The sequence below is a fragment of the Opisthocomus hoazin genome, chromosome 1, assembly GCF_030867145.1.
Source record: "Opisthocomus hoazin isolate bOpiHoa1 chromosome 1, bOpiHoa1.hap1, whole genome shotgun sequence".
NCBI lineage: Eukaryota > Metazoa > Chordata > Aves > Opisthocomiformes > Opisthocomidae > Opisthocomus > Opisthocomus hoazin.
Window position 1 is genome coordinate 29,780,030 of NC_134414.1, and position 24,604 is coordinate 29,804,633.

The following is a 24,604-nucleotide window of genomic DNA, read 5'->3' on the forward strand; positions in this document are numbered from 1 at the left end:
TAAAGAATTTCTTCCTTATATCCAGCCTAAACCTACCCTGTTTTAGTTTAAAACCAAAAGTATAGGTACAAAACCAATTACCATTGCTGTAGTCATCACAGATTAAGCCATAGAGTGAAGGTAATTGATGCTTAGAAGTGACCAGTAATGTGTTAGATGAGAGTCTGAATGACGTAACTGATTTTTCTTTGTCATCTGTGATGACAGGCTACTTTGTCTAACCTTAACAGTTGGCAAAATCATGGTTTTTTCCTTCTCTGCCATCCTTGATTCTTTCTATGCCACCACTGAAATCATACTGTTATTTACTTTCGTTTTTTATCTGCACATTTAAAGGAATTTTCACTTTTGTGTGCTACATCATAGCTCACAAGGTAGAATATTTGTAGTTTTTTCCATATGTAACTCCTGAACTCTCTTCCGTGCATAGAAGAATATACACTATTGCAAGTTGTTGCCACTCTCTTTTGTAGTTATTTGAAAATTATAATATAATGTATTAATTTCAGAAGTTCTAGAATGAATCTTTGTAATTTAAACCTGTGTTATTATCAGCAGTAATCATGAAAAGGGAGCTTCTTAGCTTTTAAATGCATAAAATTTTACAGAAACTTCACTGAATTTTATCTTAAATTTTTCTGCTTCTCTAGAGTATTAATTATTTTGAATAATGGTTTTTATTTCATATTCATTACAGTAGTAGATAAATTTAATGGTGCAATTTACGAGAAGTACTCTATTTATGATGTTATATCCAATTTTTAAAGAACAGTGTTTTGGGACAGATGGAATTCACTGATGCAAGCTGCGTTCTTCTCTGCCTTTTAAGATACGAGTAGTTTTGTTCCTAGCTATAAAATTCACTTCAATCATTTGGAATTTCATAGCTTTTCAGGATTTTATTGCCTTTGCATTATAATGTGTTATTCCAGGATTTAATTATTTTGGCTGCATGCAAGAATGCTGTATAAAAAGAGTGGCAGTACTGATAAATCTGTATGTGTGAGTATTTATGTTGGAAGCTCTGAGGTTGGATTGTCCTGAGTCCTTGAGGGAACGACGAAAGATATGTTCTGCAGTGATCACATTTTAGCCAGCCTGTGAACACCTTGAACGCTCTCAGCCTGAGTAAGATAGAAAGGGATTCCTTTGTCTTTTTCCACTGTGAAAATCATGGAGGGTGAGAATGGTGTGTTTGTTTTGTACAAAAGCTCATCCCAAATACAGCATTGCTTTCTGAGAACCTTTGTGTATTACTGCAATTGCGTTCATATTGGGAAAGATCTTAAATGATGTTTAATTCGTGATATTTACAGAATGACAAATTTTAGAACCTTTTAGTACAACATCAAAATATTTGGGTTTTGGTTGTTTTTTTTTTTGCATTTATTTAAAATGTTTAACATGCTTGGTATTTTCCTAATATTTTTATTTTCTCTTCCAGGCGAAAGGTTGAAATCATGCATACTCACAGTCTTTTCACTCTTCTTGGGGAGAGGTTGATGCTGCATACAAATACGGTGACCGTTACGACATATAACACACTTTATGAGGTACAAATTATTAAACAAAAAAATTGTCATCTCTGTTGTAAAAATTGTGACTTAGTTATACTGTGACTCTGTGCTTTACAATATCCTGATTCTTAACACTTTTGAGAAAATTTTAGATAGAAATTCTAAGAAAGGATTTCTTGGTTCGGAATATACTTTGCCATGCTTTGGATATTTTTCTTAACAATGTCATGATTTTTACATAGTCTCTATAGTACTTCCCACTTGCAGCATTACAAAGGGTGATGGAAAAAATCCTGCTGTCTAAGATGTTCGTCACTTTACACACACAAAAGAAGTTATTGCAGACCTGAAGTTGCTCTTACTTCTCCATTGCAATGGAAAGTGCTGGAGCCAGAGATACCTACCTCTTTTTCTTTCTTTTCTTTTTCTTTTTTGTGTCATTCCTTTCAAGTTTACAAACTTTTGAGAAGTGCATTTCTTCTTTTTTAACTAGTAATGCTGATAGTATGCCAAAGTGATAACAGAAGACAGCCACTTTTGTGTCACAGATAGTGCTTGAGGCGAATATGACTTCAAAGCATTTAAGTGTTCTACCAGGCTCTTGTAGAAACTTCACCTTTGATGATGAGCAATTCTGTTAAAGCAAAATATTGTCAACTTCAAATTGGTCGAAACCCACGTCCACGTGCCTGCAGATGCATAAAGTTCATGTCCAATGTTCAATTATTTTTAAAATGGTGACTTAGAATTGAACCTTTTGCAATTTCTGAGGATCTTCTGCACTAGAAAGACCTTTTTTTAATTATGCTGTTATTTTTTTTTCAGTGTCAAATAGGTGTAATGGCTAGATACTGAGGATTGATTCCAGAAAAGATGGAAGACTAAAGGAGTGCCTGATGTTTAGGGTTGTGAGTCTGAGTGATGTAGAAAATTTTCTCATATTACTGTAAAAATCTAAAAGTCATCTATTTGCCAATGACTTACTCAGACGTCAAGTTCTTTTTTATTGCACATATGTAAGCTTAACCTTTGTGGTTTGACCATTTGGGTCTCACAGTCTAGATGTCTCGGAGTTCAGATTTCTGAGAGCTTCTGTGATTGGTATTCTCAGAAAATACATAACTCAGTGACAAAATTAAAGTCCTCATAGAGTCCAGCATCCACAGGCGTTTACATTGGAAAAAATAGCCAGAGGAGAAGAAAAAGGAGTTAAGTCCCGGAAGTACAAAAGATTTGCCAAGGAGCTGATGCACATATTTTCCATGCTCTCCTAAAAAGCAAAGGCATATTTCTGCTCTGTTTTAAAGGCCAATATGTACAGACCCATTCAAAGATACTGTGTTTACAGCTGATGTTAGTTTGATTACTGATTAATGAATAAGCTGAAGTTCTGTTTTAAAATAAGTAAGAATTACTAGTGAAATGATTCTATTTTGAAATACATTTGCTTGAATATACTTATTGAGAATCTTGTGTTAATATCATTAATTTTTTAGCTTGTTCTTAAAAATATAGTTGATTGCATAGAATCTCTGACAGGTATCCCAGTGTGAAAGGTCTGTGTTGTTGCATCAATGCAGATTAATTAGTTTGTCAGGTTGATGAAACAGGAGAATGATCTGTCTTGATGATTATGTGAAGCCCCAGGATTATTCCTATGGAATGCTGTCTGTGACCATTTCTCTTTCCTAGCTGGAGAAAACCAAACCCACTTTTAAGAAATATTTGGTTTGGTTTTGGGTGGAACGTATGAGAATAACTTTTAATGCACACTGCTCATGAAAGTATTTTTGACCTGTGAATGTATAACACTATGAGGAATATGAATGAAATATATTTAAAACATCATTATTGTATATTTAGTCAGCTAACTAAAAAGGTATTTAACCAGCCACTGTGCATCCATGAAAATCTTGATCCTTGCATAGAAGAATTGCTCATTTCCAGTCTTCAAGAATAAAAACATTTTACCAAAATGTTTTATAGGAAGTTACAGTGTGGCCATGGTAAATGTTCTTAACAAATTTAAAAATGAACAAGGAAATGCTGTAGCATTTAATTAAAGGTAGTAAAAGGAACTTAATATTCTATTTTAGATTTTGACAGAACAAGTATGCACTCAAGTTGTTCATAAACCACATCCAGAGCCAGATTCTACAGTGAAAATTCAGAATCCAAGTAAGGACAATATATTATGTTTGTGTGATAAATGTATTGACTAGAGGTTGTGGGGTTTTTTGAAAAAATATGTTCAAGAAGCGAGTGTAATTTATTAGTGTATCTCAGATACATATGGGTTTCAGTTTCTACTTACATTAGTTCCTGTCAGCAACTTTTTTTTTTTTAATGTTGTTAAAATGTGTTACGTAACTAATTTATTCTTTCAAAGTGATTCTTAAGGTGGTGGCAACGCTGTTAAAAAACTCCACGCCAAGTGCAGAGCTGATGGAAGTTCGACGTTTGTTCTTATCTGATATGATAAAACTCTTTAGTAATAGCCGTGAAAACAGAAGGTATGTCACTACAAATAGTATTTTCTCAACCTTGACTTTTAAGTAATAGCAATCTGTTGTACTCTGTATAAAGTTTTATACCGTATATTAAACGGAATATATAAAAAATAAGTGGAATAGGTCTGTGGTAACTTTTTGTACTTCAGCAGCTAATATTGGGTTCTTCTGTTTAGAATATACTTTGAATTTGTATTCATCCTGAAGTATTTTTAAGTTTTTTCCTGCCCTTGGACTGATGTTCAGAGGAGATGTACCATATTATTTTCCTACTGTTTTAATCATCATAATATTAAAATAAAGAAGCTTTGTTTGGATATATTTTGACCTAATTATTTCACTTTAGATGTTTACTTCAGTGTTCAGTGTGGCAGGACTGGATGTTTTCTCTGGGATACATTAACCCTAAGAACTCCGAAGAGCAGAAGATCACAGAGATGGTTTACAACATTTTCCGTATTCTCTTGTATCATGCAATAAAATATGAATGGGGAGGCTGGAGAGTGTGGGTGGATACTCTTTCTATAGCGCATTCCAAGGTAAGAAGTGGTTCGTGGATGTTTTTTTAATACTGGTAGCTCCCCCGAAGGGACTAGCGATCTACTGAGAGTAGATGTAAAGTGATTCAGTGCCATCTGGTGGCTGTCACCACTCATCTCAAGGTGGCGATTTTTTGTCATCGTTGTACGTCCTTGGCTGTGAAACAATTTGTAAGCTGTATGTAATATGTTGTTCAGATTCTTGTTATTTTTTGTCCACGTTCATGTAGCATATATTGATGCACATAATCTGTTCTTTTCTTTTTAAGGTCACATATGAGGCTCACAAGGAGTATCTAGCAAAAATGTATGAAGAGTATCAAAGGCAGGAGGAAGAAAACATAAAAAAAGGGAAGAAGGGGAATGTGAGCACCATCTCAGGTCTTTCCTCTCAGACAACAGGAGCAAAAGGTGGAATGGAAATTCGAGAGATAGAAGACCTTTCACAAAGCCAAAGTCCAGAAAGTGAAACAGATTACCCTGTCAGTACAGATACGAGGGACTTGCTCATGGCTACGAAGGTGTCAGATGATGTGCTTGGAAGTGCTGAGAGACCAGGAGGAGGAGTGCATGTGGAAGTTCATGACCTTTTAGTTGACATAAAAGCTGAAAAGGTAGAAGCTACTGAAGTAAAACTTGATGATATGGATTTGTCACCAGAGACACTGGTAACTGGAGAAAACGGTGCACTGGTAGAAGTCGAATCTCTTCTAGATAATGTATATAGCGCTGCTGTTGAGAAGCTCCAAAACAATGTTCATGGAAGTGTGGGTATTATTAAGAAGAATGAGGAAAAAGATAATGGTCCATTAATAACTCTGGCTGATGAGAAAGATGAACCTTCTACTAACAGTACCTCATTTCTCTTTGATAAAATACCTAATCAAGAGGAGAAACTTCTACCTGAACTTTCAAGTAATCATATTTCTATTCCAAATGTGCAAGAGACACAGATGCATCTTGGTGTGAATGATGATTTGGGGTTGCTTGCACATATGACAGGTAGTGTAGATATAACATGTTCTTCAAGTATAATGGAGGACAAGGAGTTCAAGATTCACACAACTTCAGATGGAATGAGTAGCATTTCTGAGAGGGAGTTGGCTTCATCGTCTAAAGGATTAGAGTATGCTGAAATGACTGCCACAACTCTTGAGACAGAGTCTTCTGGTAGCAAAACTGTACCTAGTGTTGATGCAGGAAGTATAATATCAGATACAGAAAGATCTGATGATGGTAAGGAAGCAGGAAAGGAGATACGGAAGATCCAGACAACTACCACAACCCAGGTAAGTTTGAAGTGCTGTAGCCGTGTATGTGTCTGAGGTAATCGCTGTTCGTTGCTGCTGGGTAAATTGATAGTATGAGATCTGAGAGGTGTTTGAAGTATATTTCTTTAATTATATGAAAGGTGTCTGTCCTCCAAGCCAATTTGTTTTGCAAATGGCGTAACGTGTAAGGACTGTGAAGTCTTTCATGTCTGTGTAGGAAATATGTATTGCAATTGGGGATGCTTTAGTTTGAAAAGAACTTAGCTAGGAGAATCTCTCATCCATTTTCCTTGGTTCTTCTGGACAGATTAACTGATACTCTTAGAATTCTGCTTTAGACTTTCTTGTTAGTATGTCTTAAGATTACAAATATCTATATTTCACTATGAAATACACATTGAATTGTTTTTTACTGTTGCCGTACCTTTCTCAGGGTGTTGTCTTACAGAACTTTAGTACAGTCTTTCTTCCTGTACAGGAATGATGGCATAAATAATGGCCATATATGTTCCTAAGACAAAAAAAGGAATAGTTTAGGGATAATAGAAGAAACACTGTGACTCAATTTCCAGACCAGAGATGATTAATAAAAGAATATCTGCTTTCTTCTTGGAGATTCTTTCTTGTCTAGGTCTGCCTCTGAAAAATTCTGAGAAATCAGTGGTTTTGCGAGAGCCATAATATTCTAAAAATGGGAAGGCCAAGGTGGAAGGCTACTCTTTGAAAGAATTTGTACTCTGTATGCACAGCAAAATATAGAATCACTTTGAAATTGTAAAGCACAGGATTAATTTCCTCACTGGCATTCTTCAGAGGCTGTAGCATGTAATCAAAGATTGCTTTTAAGGATGCTATCAGGTGAAAGAATTGACTACCTTCAACATTTTACTAGTGGACTATATGTCCAGTATGTACACCAATATTTATCTTCTAGGATTTTAAAGTCAAGCAGACTTTCTGCAACTATGGAAGAAAAGCCAAACAAAGATTGCTTTGCCCAGTACTACGTAGTGTGTACCAAACAGAAGAAAGAGTTTCAGAGATAGACTCAAATACACTCAAAGTATATGTCATCTGATGAAAGAATACAGATCAGGCTGCCTGCTTTGTTCTTCAGGGAGACAGTACTTTCAGAAAAACCCCAGTGAATGGACATTTTAATGTATTTAAACAATCTGTGGTTTCCAAAAATACTTTCCCTTTAAAACAAACAAACAAATAATTAAATAAATAAAACCCCAGTTGCTCAGACCAGTGGGTTCTGACATACAGAAAGAACACTGTCTTCTAAGTGTCTGTTCTACGGCAAGAACCTCTGTTTTGAAGAGAAGTGCAGATGGAGCTCTTGCATTCCCTAGACGGGTAATAGAAGAAAAGTTTGGGGTTCTCTTGTAAGTATTTTTTTAAAACTATGAAAATCCTCACAACATGAGTGACAGACTATCAAGTGTTGTGTATGGGTTCTTATATTTAAAGGCATTCTGTGTAATGCAGAACCAACCCTGAAAGCTCTCGGTAGGAATAGTGTATCTGTTATTATCAGTTCCCGAACACCTTATTTTAAGTCTTAAAATTAAGCTTGATGATACCATGGAAACTGATAAATGGAATGAATGGAGGACAGCAAGAAAAAGGAGCAGTCATTTTTTATTTTGAAAAGTGGAATTTTGTTTAAAGAGTAAAAGACAAGTGAAATGCTAGTATTCATTGGCTATGTATATATATGCACCCATAAACACAGTGAATTTATAAGATATATCTTTAATGAAAAAGGTAATCTGACTTTCTACTAGATACTGTAGAAAATCCTATTGGTGTGACTTTGGGACTTTTCTATTCCTTAACCTCTTTTCTTGATGAATTTTACCTGTAACAGTTGAATTATAAAAATGTAAATTCTTCAAGCCTGTAATTATTTGTTAGGATTAAAATGATACATAAATCTTAATGGTCTTCTATCAGATCATTGTAAGATAGGAGCAACAAAATATTTTCCAAATGTTTTACTTTTAAATTTTTAAAAATTTTTACTTTTTAAATTTTACTTTGTAAATATTTTCTGTTTAAATTAGGTTAACCTTAATAAAAAAAGGTGGAAGTATGTATTAAATAAAACATAAATCAAGCATTATTGTTTTGCTGAGTAAAGAGCAAAGTTAATTTTAACACATCTACAGTGGAGCCGGAGGTTGGGGTTTTGATTGCAGCGTGCATGGGAACTGCCACATTAGATTTGATCTCTGAGACAACTGAAAACACTGAAAAAGACTTAAAGACTGGCAGCCCAAGTGTGGATGGTTGGGTTTCATGGTGGTTTATGCAATGCATATCAAAGCCCATTCTTGCAAATACAGTATTATTGGCTAGATAAAAGCTTTCCTCTTATGATAGAGTTATGATACCGTTACTGCTGCTGACATGACAGCTACCTGGAGTTGTACCCAAAATAGAACAAGGGGTGTAAGTGGAGCTGCTAACCTCAAATTCTCTGAAAACAGATCTGCAAGCAGCTCCCCACCATATCAGTAAGAAGTAAGCTGTCTTATGTTCAAATGGACTGAAAGGAAGCAACGAATTACACAACAAAGTAGAGATGAGAACTCCTGCTTACTTCTAAGAAGCATTTAAAGATAACTTTAAGAAAAACATAGGAAGTGAAAGCAACAGTAACAAATTTGATGATGATAAGTCAAATTGAATGAAGGAAACCTGTCCTCCTCTCAAAATGCTGGCTACAGAAGATCAGAATCAGACTAAAGATCTAGGAAGCTTTCCAGCTCAACTCCAATGCCATGTCCATTTTTACATTGCTAGCACAAATATTTCATGAATGTATTTTTGCTTTTAAATGTCCAGATTTAAAACAGTGTGCTGAGATCAGGAAATGAATAGGTGAGCAAAGCAAGAATATTTTCGATTTACCAGTTTTAAGCTAAATTAAAGTTGCTTTAAAATAATTTCAAGGGTCAGACTTTGTATTTCTTCCTTTCAGAGATGTTGCACATTGTAAGTAATTTCATTGTTATGAATATTTGCCTCAAATTCAGTCCAAATGTTTGTTCTTTACTACTTTTTCCTGCATGGTATTCTCCATCGTGTCTTTTGTTTTGTCTTTAACCAGCAAGTGGAAACAGTCATGACTGTGTAGATATTGAAAGGTATTGTAGGTGGTTAAACCAGGACAAAAGGGAATGAAATTCACATCCACCACCTGTTGGGAGAATCTAAAGAATGTCCTGAGGATCCGTAAAACAGTTAACCAATTAACAAAGTGTAACAAAATTGGCAAAATGAGTTTTAGAAGACTAGACTTGATTCTCTAATGATCCTGCTGAAAAGACCAGATAAATAAATTGCTTTTGAAAAATGAGGAGCTGTCTAAAAGTACACTGATTTCTTGAAGCCATCACTGTATAGTTTGTCCATGTTTTGGGTCAAATATTCAAAGAAAATTGTGTTTTCGGCACAAAACGGGAGTTGTTTCGTATAAACAAATTTTGTCACTGCTGACCTTGTACGTGCTGCATTTGGTCTTTTCTGTAATACTTCATATGAAGAAACCTTAGTGTAGAACGTCGATGAACAGCTGAAAGCAAGGCCAGCCGCAGCCCCTCAGTGCTGATTGATTTGAACTGGAGCAGCTTCTTTACTGAAGGATACTGCCTGCCTTGGAATATCGATATCTCCTTTAGTTTGTGCTCAAGTCCAGTTTTAGCCCATCCTTTCTCAAATTCTGTTATCCACTCAAAAACACATTGTGGAAAGTTAATATGATTTTTGAACTTCTTGTTGATGTAGGCAGTACAGGGTCGATCTGTCACCCAGCAAGACCGGGATTTGCGTGTTGACTTGGGATTTCGAGGAATGCCAATGACGGAAGAGCAGCGACGACAGTTTAGTCCAGGCCCACGCACAACGATGTTTCGTATTCCAGAGTTTAAATGGTCTCCCATGCACCAGCGGCTCCTGACAGACTTGCTTTTTGCACTAGAAACAGATGTACATGTTTGGAGAAGGTAGGTGATTGGTTCTTCTTTAACTCCTGTTCTGCGTTTCCATCAACGAGGAAAAATCAGATGTGTTGTAGAGGGGATGTTGCTGGGATAGTGGGAAGGGAAGGAGTTGCTTTTAGCTGAATTGCCCTGCTGTATCTTGGACCTGCTTTTTTCGTCCCTTCCCAGTCTGTAGCAGCTCTGTTTCACAGGTAACAATTTCTGTTTTCTTGAGAGATTGTATATGCTCATACCTACCTAACTAAACTGAGGTGCTCTTTCAGCTTATGTTTAGCGTTAGAATCTGCTGCTTCTGCTTCAGATGTGAGGAAGACTTGCATGTCTGCTAATGACCAATTTTTTTCAGCTGATCAGTTAAAACAGAACTGCAAACCTTATAAATAAAAACTGTTTCCTATAACATTTTGTAAGGAATCACTCTTTCTAGTTGACAATAGGTTTTTCTGCATGCCAGCTCCTGTTTGTAGTTAGTGTTGGTGTTTGTTTATATTATATTTTGTGACAGCAATGTGATATATATAACTTATTGTTCCAGAGCCCTTAGGTATAACAGACACTATTTAACCAGGAGACAATAGTTCATTTTCAGAAAACTAGAGCATAGTTATATCCAATGACCAATTTATATTGCATTTAATTTCCCCTTTGGTGAACTGTTCTGTGATAGTCACTAGAAAATAGACAATTTTGATCAGTTTTTGAGGGCCAAATATGTGGGAGGGGGTTGTACTTTCTGTTCAGGTAATGCTTGGAGATTGAAGTTCAGTTTGTACATTTTCAATTTACGCCTTCAATTTTTGTTTGCTGGCTGGCAACAATGTTGTTTTGGGAAAAGAACCTACTGGTAGACTGAGTATTCCTCAATATTTTCACACAGTGTTTTCTATTTTTGGGGAGTGACTGTTTCATCGGACAATTTCTCACCAATTAGGAGTTGCTGAGATTTCAGCTAATCTTATTAGCATCTGTGGCTTGCAAGGCTTTTGCTAATGCTAAATTTAATATTAGTTAATATTAGATCAAGGTATCGCCATATTATCAAGTTTCTCCTTTAAAACAGTAGCAGCTGTAATAATGAAGTGTTATCCAGGGTGCTTCAAATGGCACAAAGAAACATTCACGGTCTCGTTGCAAAGAATAAATTTATATAAACTTTTATTTTAACTGTTTGTTTTTAATCCATCCTTTCTTCTGTTCTTGCAGTCACTCCACAAAGTCTGTGATGGACTTCGTCAATAGCAATGAAAATATTATTTTTGTACACAACACAATACACCTCATTTCCCAGATGGTAGACAATATTATTATTGCTTGTGGAGGAATTTTACCATTGCTGTCAGCAGCCACATCCCCAACTGTAAGTACAATATTTCCACCTAGTGGTCATATTAGAAATTGTTTTTACTAATACAAACTACTATTTGCAGCTGACTTTTCTTCTTTAGGGACTCCTGTCCCCTCTCAGCTAATTCCTTCAAAAATTTCAATTTGTTAAAAAAAAACATGTTAAGATTTGATATACAGATTGCTTATTTTGTATTTGAAATGCTAATTTTACTAGAGAAGTAGTACTAAAAATTATATTTCATAGATATTTAGTATTTCATTTGAAAGAGAAGACCATTAGGATCATGGTTACAAGTCATGATTACTGTAACAAAATTACATGCTTATGATGGCTACTCATTGATATTCATAAATCTGTTCTGCATGGGCACCATTTATTTGCATGCCAAATGATATCAGAAGTCATCCCCTCACTACGCTGTTTACTTCCTTCAGTAGTACCTGACCTATGTTTCTTTTTTTTTTTTTTAAAATCCTGTATTGAAATAGGCTGATATTTTTATCCACTCCAATGTTCATAGTAAGTTGTAATTGCTTAGGTGATCACAGTTCAGGCAGGCAGAGTAGCCTAATGGAATGCTTCATGAAAAAGAGAGAAATAGTTTGTAGATATTGCATTATTGACAATAATAATTACAGTATTTGAATGTGAGGCCTAGTCTGTGCATATAATACCTGCAACTATTTATTTCAATCGAAATGTTTTATCTTGAACATCCTGTAAGTGTCTGCAGTTAGTTTTGGTCTTTGAAAGGGGAGAAAATGAGGCCAAGATGGGACAAAGAGGCTCCTCTGAAGTAAGGTGGCTAGTAGGCACTGGAGGCTACAAATGTAGTTTGGCAGTAAAAGCTCAATACCTTGTTCTAGCCATTCAGCAACTGAGATTACTTTGCCTCTACTACTACTTCTAGTTAGCTAGCGAAGAAGACTGTTGTGCACTATTTTATATGAAAGCTATGAATGTATGGACTAGCAATTGGCTAAACATTAATACGACTTTCAGCCAGGCAATTAATGGTTAAATACTATGTCTTTGCTATTTTCACTGTGCTAACTGCAAAAATATTTGCAAGAAGCAAAAGTGCAAGACTCACAGGAAAGACTTCAGTTCTCCGTAGTCACAAGAATGATGTCAAGGTTGCAGAATAGAAGATTCTGCACGTGCTGGATTGTCAATATTGACAAGGATGAGAGTGCGCACCAAGCCACGCTGAGATGCAGGCTGTACTATTAGTCTTCAGATGAAATGACACACAAAATCACACAGAATCACAGAATCACAGAATCACAGAATGGTAGGGGTTGGAAGGGACCTCTGCGGGTCATCTAGTCCAACCCCCCTGCCCAAGCAGGGTCACCTACAGCAGGCTGCACAGGACCTTGTCCAGGCGGGTCTTGAATATCTCCAGAGAAGGAGACTCCACAATCTCCCTGGGCAGCCTGTTCCAGTGCTCCGTCACCCTCAGAGGGAAGAAGTTCTTCCTCATGTTCAGACGGAACTTCCTGTGCTTCAATTTGTGCCCATTGCCCCTTGTCCTGTCACTGGGCACCACTGAAAAGAGTCTGGCCCCATCCTCCTGACACCCACCCTTCAGATATTTATAAGCGTTTATTAGGTCCCCTCGCAGCCTTCTCTTCTTCAGGCTGATAGACACTGGGAGATATTTTTTTAAAACAAACCGTTTAGACATCATTTGAAAATGAAGACGTTTTTGTTGCAATCTTTTATATAAAAATATAAAACAGGCACAGCATTAATTAGGCTGCATCTCCATTGAATCATCTTGGTGGTGGTTTTTAGCTCTTATCCTGGTTTATGATGCTGCAGAGCCATTCTATAGAATAATAATTTTGCAGTTCACCATTTCCCTCTATTCTGGGTAATAAATATATTTATGTGTATGTGTACAGATAAATAGCTGATACAGCTTTATAAATTACACACCCATTTATTAAAATATTGTGTGTTGATACTGCCTTGCTATAATGGCAGTGATTTTCATGCATTGATACAAAAGACAAAATTTTCAAATTTGTGTAGTATGCATGCATTTCTCCACTACATGAGGACTGTGTGTATTACTTAAATGCTCAATTTTGCCATCTGTTTTGGATAATAAAATAAAAATAAATTGTGAAATAAACTAATTCACTAGAAGATCAGTAGCTGGCTTCAAACTGAATTAATCATACCCTGTGAAATTAAAAAAAAAAAAACATGATTACTTTTGTCCCAGATGTACAGGGGTGGTGGGGAGAAGTAATTGATAAAATCACAAATTAACTTCACCTGGAAATGACTGTTACCATCTAGGTGATGATTTCATAATCACTTTCACCTAGCAGAGAAATTCTTCCCTCCCATTCAACTTCATTCCTGTTCTGTCATTGCCTGTCCATACGCATTAGCAAGAAGGTGGCTTTATTCATCAGTGTGATAGATGCAAAGAGCCCAGCACATCCTTCCTCATTCTTAGAAAAGGTGCTCTCTCTCAGTATTGTTCTGAATCACAGTTATGAAGGGACCAGATGCTCTGTTGGGCAGCAGACCATTTCTGAATATCCATCATATGATGAATGAAAAAAATTTCATACTGATTCTCAGACTTACTTTTGCATCCTTGAACTGCTGTGGAGAAAGTGGATGGACTGCTGGTTGGGAATATATTTCTTCTCAGTCTTGAAAGGGCAAAGTAGTCCAGTCCTTACAATCAGTTACAAAAGACTCTCTCACTCTCCTCCTTCCAAGAGCTGCTAATTGGAAGAGAGAAGAGATCTGAAACTGGAAGATTTATATAATGTCTCCACTGCATAAAATAACTTACGGCAGGCATTCTAGTGACACCTTCTGCCAGAGTAACTCTTAAGGGAAGAAAGAGCCAATGCTCTTTTTCTCTCAACAATTCAAAGAATCACAGAATGGCAGAATGGTTGAGGCTGGAAGGGACCTCTGGAGGTCATCTCGTCCAACCCCCCTGCTCAAGCAGGGCCACCTAGAGCTAGTTGCCCAGGAGTGTGTGTTCAGATGGCTTTTGAGTGTCTCTGAGGATGGATACTCTACCACGTCCATGGGCAACCTGTGCCAGTGCTCAGTCACCCTCACAGTGAGAAAGTGTTTCTCAATTTTCAGATGGAACGTGCTGTGTTTCAGTTAATTACATTAATGATTATTTTTTTCCACAAGATATACAGTCCAGATTTTGTGTTGCATCTCATGAATCCCTTTCAACCTCAAGTATTCTGTGATTCCATGTGATTTTGTGATGTGGTAATTTAAACTGGGCATGGTATTAGAGGTCCCATCAGGCCATACTGCATTACTCTTAACAAAAGCAAGCTGTTCCCATGTTGCATAAACTGCCTTACTGGGTCAGCCCAAGGGCCTGGCTGGTTTAGCATTCAGCCTCCGGCAGGGACTGTTTGCAGCTTACATCAAAATACAGAAGTCTGAACAAGCATATTGATTGCTCTAATGATTCTTCATTTCAGCATTTAGGACTTTAACAGCCAGAGAGGGTGTCCAGGCTGTCATGTTTAATAACTACTGAGGAATTTATCCTTCTAGACTTGATCTAATCTTTTTTGAAGCTACTTACGCTTTTAGCCTCCATAATATCCTATGGCATTGAGTCTGACAAAGTAATTACATAACCTTTGAAGCACTTCTTGTCTGTTTTTCTAAGCCTGCTTAAATGCATAAAGTCACTATGTGCCTTACTGTTTATGCTATGAAAGGAGTGGTTAATCACTTCTTTATTCATCTCTATATCATTTATGGCTTTGTAGGCTTGAGTCATATCTCCTGGTGTGCCTGTTTGAATCCTCTGAGTCTTCACTGTGTTAGTCTGTCTGTCTTTGGAAGCCTCGGATCCTCCATATCTCTATTCTGTGGAGCTTTTCTAGGGTGTCAAAACCCTTACATTTTGTAGATCCTGTAGAATACATACATTCAGTTTATCAACAAGTATGAACTCATTTTACTTAATTTCTTCCTTTTCCACTTTCATGAATGGTGACTCAAATATTCCCACTGAAGGCCTTTTGGGCCCATATTGAAATTTTAAAGTAGTAGTTCTTACTTACTTCCTCCTAGTGTGTTGTATTTTTGACGTAGGACACGTATTTACATCTACTCCTGAAAATTAATTGACTTTTTGATCTGGAAGAATGAAATATGAGAGCAAAAAGGGCCATAGAACAGACAGTAACAGACATCACAATGGTAAACCAGGATGGAATTCAGGAAGAGATTAGGATAAATTTAGGTATCCACCTGAAATACTTACATGTGGACTAGATTTCTAGCCAATGGATGTCTGCTCAATAGAAGCAAGGGTTCAGCTGCCTCTGATGTAGACATCTAGTGGCTCATCAGCCAGATCCCTGTTGGGTCCATCAGCTGCAATGATTGCTAAACTGGAGATGAATCCAGCCTCTTTTTCTGAGGTAGCTTACGTTTTGTAACAGAGAAGATGATGGACAGAAACACATAGTTCCTTTATCGATCTCACAGTTGCACCTATCTACAGTTCCTTGACTTCAGTGTGTCAGTCTGAGTTCAAGCGAGGCCTCATCCTGAGCTGCTGGTTCTTAAACCTCAAAGTTTAAGGCTTTTGTCAAGGCTTTTGTCAAGGCTTTTGTCAAGGCTGTTGACACAGTCTCCCTTAACATCCTCACAGGCAAGCTCAGGAAGCATGGCCTAGATGAGTGGACAGGGAGGTGGATTGAGAACTGCCTGAATGGCAGAGCTCAGAGGGTTGTCATCAGCGGCACTGAGTCTAGTTGGAGGCCGGTAACTAGTGGTGTTCCCCAGGGGTCAGTATGCAGCCCAGTCTTGTTCAACTTCTTCATCATTGACTTGAATGAAGGGACAGAGTGTACCCTCAGCAAGTTCGCTGATGACACAAAACTGGGACAAGTGGCTGATACACTGCAAGGCTGTGCTGCCATTCAGCGAGACCTGGACAGGCTGGAGAGTTGGGTGCAGAGGAACCTGATGAAGTTCAACAAGGGCAAGTGCAAGGCTCCTGCACCTGGGGAGGAACAACCCAGTGCACCAGTACAGGCTCGGGGCTGATCTTCTGCAAAGCAGCTTTGCAGAAAAGGACCTGGGAGTGCTGATGGATGACAAGTTGACCATGAGACAGCAGTGTGCCCTGGATGCCAAGAAGGCCAGTGGGATCCTGGGATGCATTAAGAAAAGTGTGGCCAGCAGGTCGAGGGAGGTTCTTCTCCCCCTCTACTCTGCCCTAGTCAGGCCTCATCTGGAATACTGCATCCAGTGCTGGCTCCCCAATTCAAGAAAGAAGTGTTCAGCAGAGAGTTGCGAAGATGATTAGGGGACTGGAGCATCTCTCCTATGAGGAGAGGCTGAGGGATCTGGGCTTGTTCAGCCTGAAGAAGAGAAGGCTGAGCGGGGACCTTATAAATGCCTATACATATCTAAAGGGTGGGTGTCAGCAGGATGGGGCCAGACTCTTTTCAGTGCTGCCCAGTGACAGGACAAGGGGCAATGGGCACAAACTGAAGCACAGGAAGTTCCGTCTGAACATGAGGAAGAACTTCTTCCCTCTGAGGGTGACGGAGCACTGGAACAAGCTGCCCAGGGAGGCTGTGGAGTCTCCTTCTCTGGAGATGTTCAAAACCCACCTGGACAAGGTGACCCTGCTTTGGCAGGGGTGGTTGGACTAGATGATCTCCAGAGGTCCCATCCCACCCCTACCGTTCTGTGATTCTGTGAAACAGTCCTAAATGTCTGTTACAAAACTCTCTTCTCAGCAGTCTGCTAGAGAGTTCTTTGTTAATACATGTGTCCCATTGCCTCTCATTTTTTTAAAGGCATTTCACCTATTTCTCATTAGTAGAGTAGATGCTGAATGTTGGATGCTTGAATTAATTAAGGCTATATGCAGAAAAGAACCAAGAGATAAATTTAGAAAAATGACTTCCAGAATAGTGGAGGAATTGCAGACTGTTTTTTTTCTTTTGTGCAACAGATTCTGTGTGGTGTTCCGTCCCTTGCTGAAAAAGCAGTACTGTCACAGTTTCTTTAAAAAGATGAGTGTTTGGGGAATTTCCCATTTCAGAAGGACTTTTGCCTGTGCGTAGTTAGGATTTGCAATGAAATAGCCATTCTTCTGGGCTGGGTGGAAAATTACTCCATGATCCCTTCTCTGCTGTAGAGCAGGCAATCTTCATTATGGAATTTCCTTACTAAAGAATTCTTGTAATAGGAATCTGCCTTTTGCCTTGCTTTTTTTAATCCAGGCTAGGATGATCTGAATAGTGCTGCGAATAGGAGCCTTTAAATATGAACAGGAAGAATAAAACAAAAAATTCATTATCTGTAAGAACAAACTGCTCACGAATCTGTGAGTGAAGAGGAATAGAGTGAAGGTTATATGTCTGGCTCCATCATCTTTGAGAGGTCCTGGAAGACAGGAGAGGTGCCCGAGGACTGGAGAAAGGCCAATGTCACTCCAATCTTCAAAAAGGGCAAGAAGGAGGACCCAGGGAACTACAGGCCGGTCAGCCTCACCTCCATCCCGGGAAAGGTGATGGAGCAGCTTATCCTGGAGGCCATCATGAAGCAAGTGGAAGAAAAGAAGGTTATCAGGAGTAGTCAGCATGGATTCACCAAGGGGAAATCATGCCTGACCAATCTGATAGCTTTCTACGATGACATGACTGGCTGGGTAGACGAAGGGAGAGCTGTGGATGTTATCTACCTTGACTTCAGCAAGGCTTTCGACACAGTCTCCCATGATATCCTCCTGGGGAAGCTGAGGAAGTGTGGGCTGGATGAGTGGTCGGTGAGGTGGATAGAGAACTGGCTGAATGGCAGAACTCAGAGGGTTGTCATCAGCGGCGCTGAGTCTAGTTGGAGGCTGGTGACAAGTGGTGTCCCTCAGGGATCAGTATCGGGCCCAGCCTTGTTCAGCTTCTTCATCAACGACCTGGATGAAGAGTTAGAATGTACCCTCAGCAAGTTTGCTGACGACACCAAACTGGGAGGTGTGGTAGATACACCAGAAGGCTGTGCTGCCATTCAGCGTGACCTGGATAGGCTGGAGAGCTGGGCAGAGAGGAACCTGATGAGGTTCAAAGAAGGCAAGTGCAGGGTCCTGCACCTGGGGAGGAACAACCTCATGCACCAGTACAGGCTTGGGGTGGACCTGCTGGAGAGCAGCTCTGCGGAGAGGGACCTGGGTGTCCTGGTGGACGACAGGTTAACTATGAGCCAGCAGTGTGCCCTGGCTGCCAAGAAGGCCAATGGGATCCTGGGGTGCATCAAGAAGAGTGTGGCCAGCAGGTTGAGGGAGGTTCTCCTTCCCCTCTACACTGCCCTGGTGAGGCCTCATCTGGAGTACTGTGTCCAGTTCTGGGCTCCCCAGTTCAAGAAGGATGAAGAGCTACTGGAGAGAGTCCAGCGGAGGGCTACAAGGATGGTGAGGGGACTGGAGCATCTCCACTACGAGGAGAGGTTGAGGGAACTGGGCTTGTTCAGCCTGAAGAAGAGAAGACTGCGAGGGGACCTTATAAATGCCTACAAATATCTGAAGGGTGGGTGTCAGGAGGATGGGGCCAAGCTCTTTTCAGTGGTGCCCAGTGACAGGACAAGGGGTAATGGGCACAAACTGAGGCACAGGAAGTTCCGTCTGAACATGAGGAGGAACTTCTCTCTGAGGGTGACGGAGCACTGGAACAGGCTGCCCAGGGAGGTTGTGGAGTCTCCTTCTCTGGAGATATTCAAGACCCGCCTGGACAAGGTCCTGTGCAGCCTGCTGTAGGTGACCCTGCTTCGGCGGGGGGGTTGGACTAGATGACCCACAGAGGTCCCTTCCAACCCCTACTATTCTGTGATTCTGTGACTGGAATACAGGAGAGAGTTTACTGTAAGTCACAGTAATCTATTCCCATGTTTTACTATTTCCCTTGATTTCAGTTCTATACCACATCTGTCTCAGGGTCTGTACAAGGACTTGCTTCAAATGCTGGTCTTTTTAAAGGGTTTTCAATTGTGCATGTGAAAGGATTTGAAGTGGAAGCGAATATTAACAACATCTAACCAGTTTTGTTGTTTCACAATATAAGCTGGACTCTGTTCCACTGTTGATTCTGATGTCTTGCATATTAAATTGGGGGTATTAGAAAACTCTGCCAGTATTATAGGGAAGTCATACAATATGAAATACCGATTTTCTTTTTTTTTTTGCTTTCTCCAGGGGAGGTCTTTGAAGGTTGTATTTTAATTACAGCTATAAGGAAGACATTTTTAAGATAGTGTACAGGTGTGAAAAAAGCGTATTTGGGGAGCTGTAAGGGAAAAGGTTTGCAGAAGATGCTTTCAGTTAATAGCAGCTGATTGCCAGATAAAACACTTTGTGTACAAGCTAGGAACTTGAAATAATCATTGTTTCCTACAAGGGTAACTGTGACAAAAACTTTAGGCCATTGAGTAAGGCAAAAGAAATTTGAGGAGTTGAAATATATGTGACAATTGAGAGTGAATTTCCACACCCCTTGCAACTAGTTTGTTTTTCCACTTCGTCTGTGAAATCTATAATTTTAATTCTTGCTTACAGCATTTAAAATAGCAGCTCTCAGATTGTGATCTGAGGGCTGCTGGTGTTATATGAGCGACTGTCTACAAAACTCAATTAAAGACAGCCTTATTAGGTCTGTGGGTTAAAAGCCAGGATGAGGTATTTTTCTGTATGTCCTTTGTATAGTGTTAGCATTATCGTGTTCATAACTCAAGTGGTACCACAGGTGCTCTGTGATCTATAACAGTTTTGAGAATCAACAGTGGTACGCTGATGTAAAAATTGTCAGCTAGTAATTGAGAGAAAATAGCCATAGGTTAATTCTTGAGGTTCATCCAGCTACGAAAGAAGATGACACACTTAAAATCTGGCTGAATGTGGTATCTTCTGTTCCAAAAGGAAAGCAAGCAGTTTGTTTCAGCATGTTTTTCTTTCTGTTAGATTAGTTCTTTCCACTATTTCAATGACAAAACACTGTCATACACTTGAAAATTCAGTTTCTTTCTCTTTTTTAAAACATAACTAGTGAAAACAAGGATTTGTTCCTGGCTTATTGTGAGAAGAGTGAAGGTGCTACTACCTAAAGTTAAAACATAAGAATTTTACACAGCTATTTAATTGTGAACATTGAAATTTGAAGACTGACTCAGTCCTAGGGTCCTAGGGGCTCAGTGATTCTTTTTTTTCTTTTTTTTTTAAGTTTGGATATCCAGTAGGACATTGGTTTAGGTTGAAGAAATCACACCCAAATGTAATATATATAATGAGCTATGTGTTGCTTCAAAGGAAGGAGCATTATACATGAAGAAAGATTTTACATTCTGTGATTTACATTTGTTTTGTCAAAGCATTTTAAACATATTTGCCTCCTCATACAAAGATTAAATACTTTATTACATTTCAGTTTAATGGCTTGTTGTAAAACGCTCATTTTATTTCTGTGTAATCAGTGAAAACATTACTCTGGTTTACATTGCTTCATAAAATTTCTCTGTGTACTATATAAAAGATGTACATTGGTTTGGAAGAATCAATGTTTACATGAGCTCCATAATAATACAAGATTTACAGTTTTCCTTGTGCATAGCTATCTCTTAGAACTCTTTATTTTCAAATGCTCATGCTAAGCTGAAATGTTTTGCTGTTCTAATTATAGATTAAACAAATGTATACTTCCAATATACTAATTTGTTTCAATTTTACATTGTAGTTTTAGTTAACTTAATAATTTTCTTTTTCTTTTATTGTTGTGATCTGTTGTCTGTTTTTGTCTGTTGCATGTCCAGGGTTCTAAGGTTAGTATTGCTGCTGTAAGTTTCAGTTTTTTGCATTTTCAAAAATGTCTTATTTTTGATCATTTAATATTTTGGCTTTTTTATTATTATTATTTTCCTATATCATATAGTAGGATGTGAATAGGAATATATTGGGTGTAATCATTAACTTTTCCAATTATGTTTCCTTTGAGTAACTTAAAGCACTGTCACGTGTGATGAACATAGGCAGGTTTGATTTGAGTTTAACTGGAGTTATACATGTTGTCAGTAGAAAAACTCTTTAGGCCCTGAGCATGTTTGTTGTATGGGAGACTTGTTACTGCTCTTAAAGTATCCTAAGTAGTCATGAAATGGTGATCAGTTCACTTTTTAAAGAGTTTTTGAGCTACATGTATCTAAAATATTGCCAATACCTGAAAACAGGTTGATCAACAGTGGAGTTTATTTTAAACATTATTAGAATATCGATGTGCTCTATTTAGCAGGTAAAACTGATGGTAAGTTTTGCTGTAAAAACCTGTCAGTCTTTTTTTTTCTTCCATCCAGCAGTATTTTAGAGAAGTTTGTAAAATAAGAGATTTTTTTTCACTTAAAAGTTTTCAAAAATTTTGGTGAAATTTTATTTAAAATGAATTTATACTTAACTTGCAAAAAAAAACCCCAATAGATATACTGAGTAGATTTAAGATTATGATTGGTACGATACAGTTGACGCTTGAGAAAAATCAACAACAGGCAGTCAGTTGGCTGCTAGCAGGCTTGATGTTATTTCAAGCCTGAGTTCAAAGTTCAAGTTTCTGTAACCACCTATGAGTTTTTCTAGCAGACTGTTATGGCTATAGATTTTTGCAAATCTATTTTCTTTGGATGAGTGCTTTCAAAAATGATGTTGCAGTCTGTTATAAAAAAACAGAAACTTATCTTTCCAAAAAGTAGGAACAAAGCACATGCTGAGTGGGGGAGACCTGGCTAAAGAAGATAGGCTGGAAATAGTTCTTCTGAGAATTCTTGTTTTTCCATTTTTCTGATATTATTGGGCAGATCAGACAGATGACAGCCCTTCCTAAATCACTCATGTAACCGACATGTTACATCCTTAAGAGAAATTAAATGAGGTGTTACCTGCCATTGTGGTGACACGTGCCACATTATATCCTTCATCTTTCAAAACAATTGTTTCCTTAATACTGTTTGGCACAGTTTGCACTTTTAGAATTTTTGATGTAAAATATTCTAAAAAGTGATTCATGAATGAGGATACTAATTTTTTAGAAATATGGAAATAAAGGGGTTTTTTACTTTTCTGTATTTCTTTTTCTTTGAAAGGAAATTACCTTAACAGCACAAAACATATTTTGATTTTTTTTCATAATACTTATAAGCAAATTAATGAAACCAAACAAGCACAAAGAAAGTAATACTATTCAAAGGGACTGAACTCTGTGTTCAGAAAAGCCCTGCGGTCTGAAATCTTGTTGACAAATCAATAAGAATCAGCCATCTGTAAACAAGTCTAAAAATAGTATTTAGGCGTATAAATGTGACTTGTGTTAGTCAAGTACTAAATCCCATTTTCAATTTTGCCTAGCTCCAGAGGTAAAAGTGTATAAACAGATATTTTTTTTTAAATTTAACTTAGTATTTCCTCACTTATCTGCGCCGTTAGACACATGAATGCAGTTGGAAACATGACTCTGGACATCTAAGTAGCTTTTTAGAGAAAAAGATGACCCCCTTTTAGACTTCAGAAATATTGACCTCATTCAGCATTCCTATGTGGATTCCCATTAAGGGGAGTCCACCACTATATTAGGAAAGAAATGGCCGTCCTCTGGGAGACGCAAGTTGCACGCCATGTAACTGGGTGCGGTTTGACTTCCCCTCTGCTGCTGTCATGAGGGAGTGAACGTACTTTCTTCTTATCTCCAGCAGAATTGTACTCAGTCAGGCTCCTATGTGGTATAAGCATTCCCAGGGAGAATCAATTTGTGGAAACAGGGCAAAACTGTCCCTTTTTTCCCACTCCACTCCTCCCGTTTACTTGATTATCTAAAGCAACGTAAAAGCTATGCAGACAGTAATTAATTTCCTCTGTTACCTGTCAATTTGCTTAGCCTATGGAAGAATGTAAGAGTACGTTGCATCCTTACATACCGTGCATTTTACTATCTGGCCCTACTTTGTCTGTATGTAATGGCTAATCACTTTCTCATTTATGTTAGACTTTTTCTTGTCTATTACAGCATGTAAATGTAAATAATATTCTCACTCTTCATGCTGTCTTACTTTGAATTTCACTCACAGTTTATGTTAATGGTAATAGTAGGAGATTTTTAAATAACTTTTCAATGTATTTGTCATTAAGCATAACAATTTAGATTTGTATATGTATGTGCTGTCTTTATATTTCAGTTGTGTTTAAACTGTTTAATTCAATTATCTCCTTTTAAAGACTGAATTAGAAAATATCGAAGTGACACAAGGAATGTCAGCAGAGACAGCAGTAACTTTTCTCAGCCGTCTGATGGCAATGGTTGATGTACTGGTATTTGCCAGTTCTCTAAATTTTAGTGAGATTGAAGCTGAAAAAAACATGTCTTCTGGAGGTCTAATGCGGCAGTGCCTAAGGCTTGGTAAGTCGGCAGACAATACATATTAAATAATTACTTACAGATCAATGAGCTACAGGTGGATCAAATAGTGACAGACAGAGGAAAGGGCTTGTACTGACTACGATGTGATAAAATAAAAATCCCATTTATTATTGATTTGCTACAGTTTTATGGTTGATTCAATTTAGGCACAAGAAGAAGTTAAAATGAAATGTCTGAAATTGTTCTTTCTTATGTATTTCAAGTTGTAAATATTTTGGGAGAGTAAAAATATTAAATAAAGTAAGTAAATGGAGATTTTTTTTTTCTTAAGACTGCTTTGGTACCTGTGTGTTGCAGGTTTCCTTATCCGAGTCTTCATGAATTTGGAAGACTACTTATAGGCTATGTAAGATTAAAAGCATGGGATGCGTGTGCAGACTCTGTAGACCTTAATATGTCTCGCAGCAGTCTGGCACCTCTCTTCACTATTCACTATTTGCTATATGCTGTTATAATTTATTTAAAACATTTAAAAATTTATTAATAGTTCAAACTATTCTATGCAAACTATATCACTTTATCCTTGTGAATGTCAGGTTTTGACTGTCATCTGGCATGATGCTGCTTTGCTAGTGTTATGTTCCACATACTATTTGATCTCTCAAATAATGAATAATTTTTGTACTCAGATTCTGTCCTGTTATTAATCACACCGCTTATTAGGTCATTGATAATTATACTGCTTCTGGTATAAAACTTGTGCTTTATTCTTAATGATCAATTTTCATCAAATTCTAAATTACCACCTGCTGTTTTTTTCCTATTCTAGCTTTACGTAAGTACTTCCAGATTTTAAGTGTTGATAACCAATCAATAATATATGAGAGTTCCAGTTCAAAGCCTAATAATTTTTAAATTTTAGTATAGTGATACAGCAATTATATAAAACATTTCCTTGTTCAACTAAAGAATGAAATGAAAAAGTTACCA

At 37.8% G+C, this 24,604-nt stretch overlaps 1 protein-coding gene across 5 annotated transcripts in view; it reads left to right on the forward strand.

Moving 5' to 3' along the window:
• The window catches only part of NBEA (neurobeachin), a 544,466-nt gene that overhangs the window by 184,543 nt on the left and 335,319 nt on the right, over positions 1-24,604 (forward strand). For 4 of the 5 annotated variants that reach the window (XM_075420361.1, XM_075420351.1, XM_075420371.1 and 1 more), the window contains exons 18-26: positions 1,445-1,553; positions 3,614-3,695; positions 3,907-4,030; positions 4,374-4,566; positions 4,836-5,855; positions 9,636-9,853; positions 11,054-11,207; positions 21,030-21,053; positions 23,473-23,653. In XM_075420361.1, the coding sequence (XP_075276476.1) occupies positions 1,445-1,553; positions 3,614-3,695; positions 3,907-4,030; positions 4,374-4,566; positions 4,836-5,855; positions 9,636-9,853; positions 11,054-11,207; positions 21,030-21,053; positions 23,473-23,653 (2,105 nt within the window). The remainder of the gene's footprint in view (positions 1-1,444; positions 1,554-3,613; positions 3,696-3,906; positions 4,031-4,373; positions 4,567-4,835; positions 5,856-9,635; positions 9,854-11,053; positions 11,208-21,029; positions 21,054-23,472; positions 23,654-24,604) is intronic. The other variant, XM_075420378.1, reaches the window with a different exon arrangement.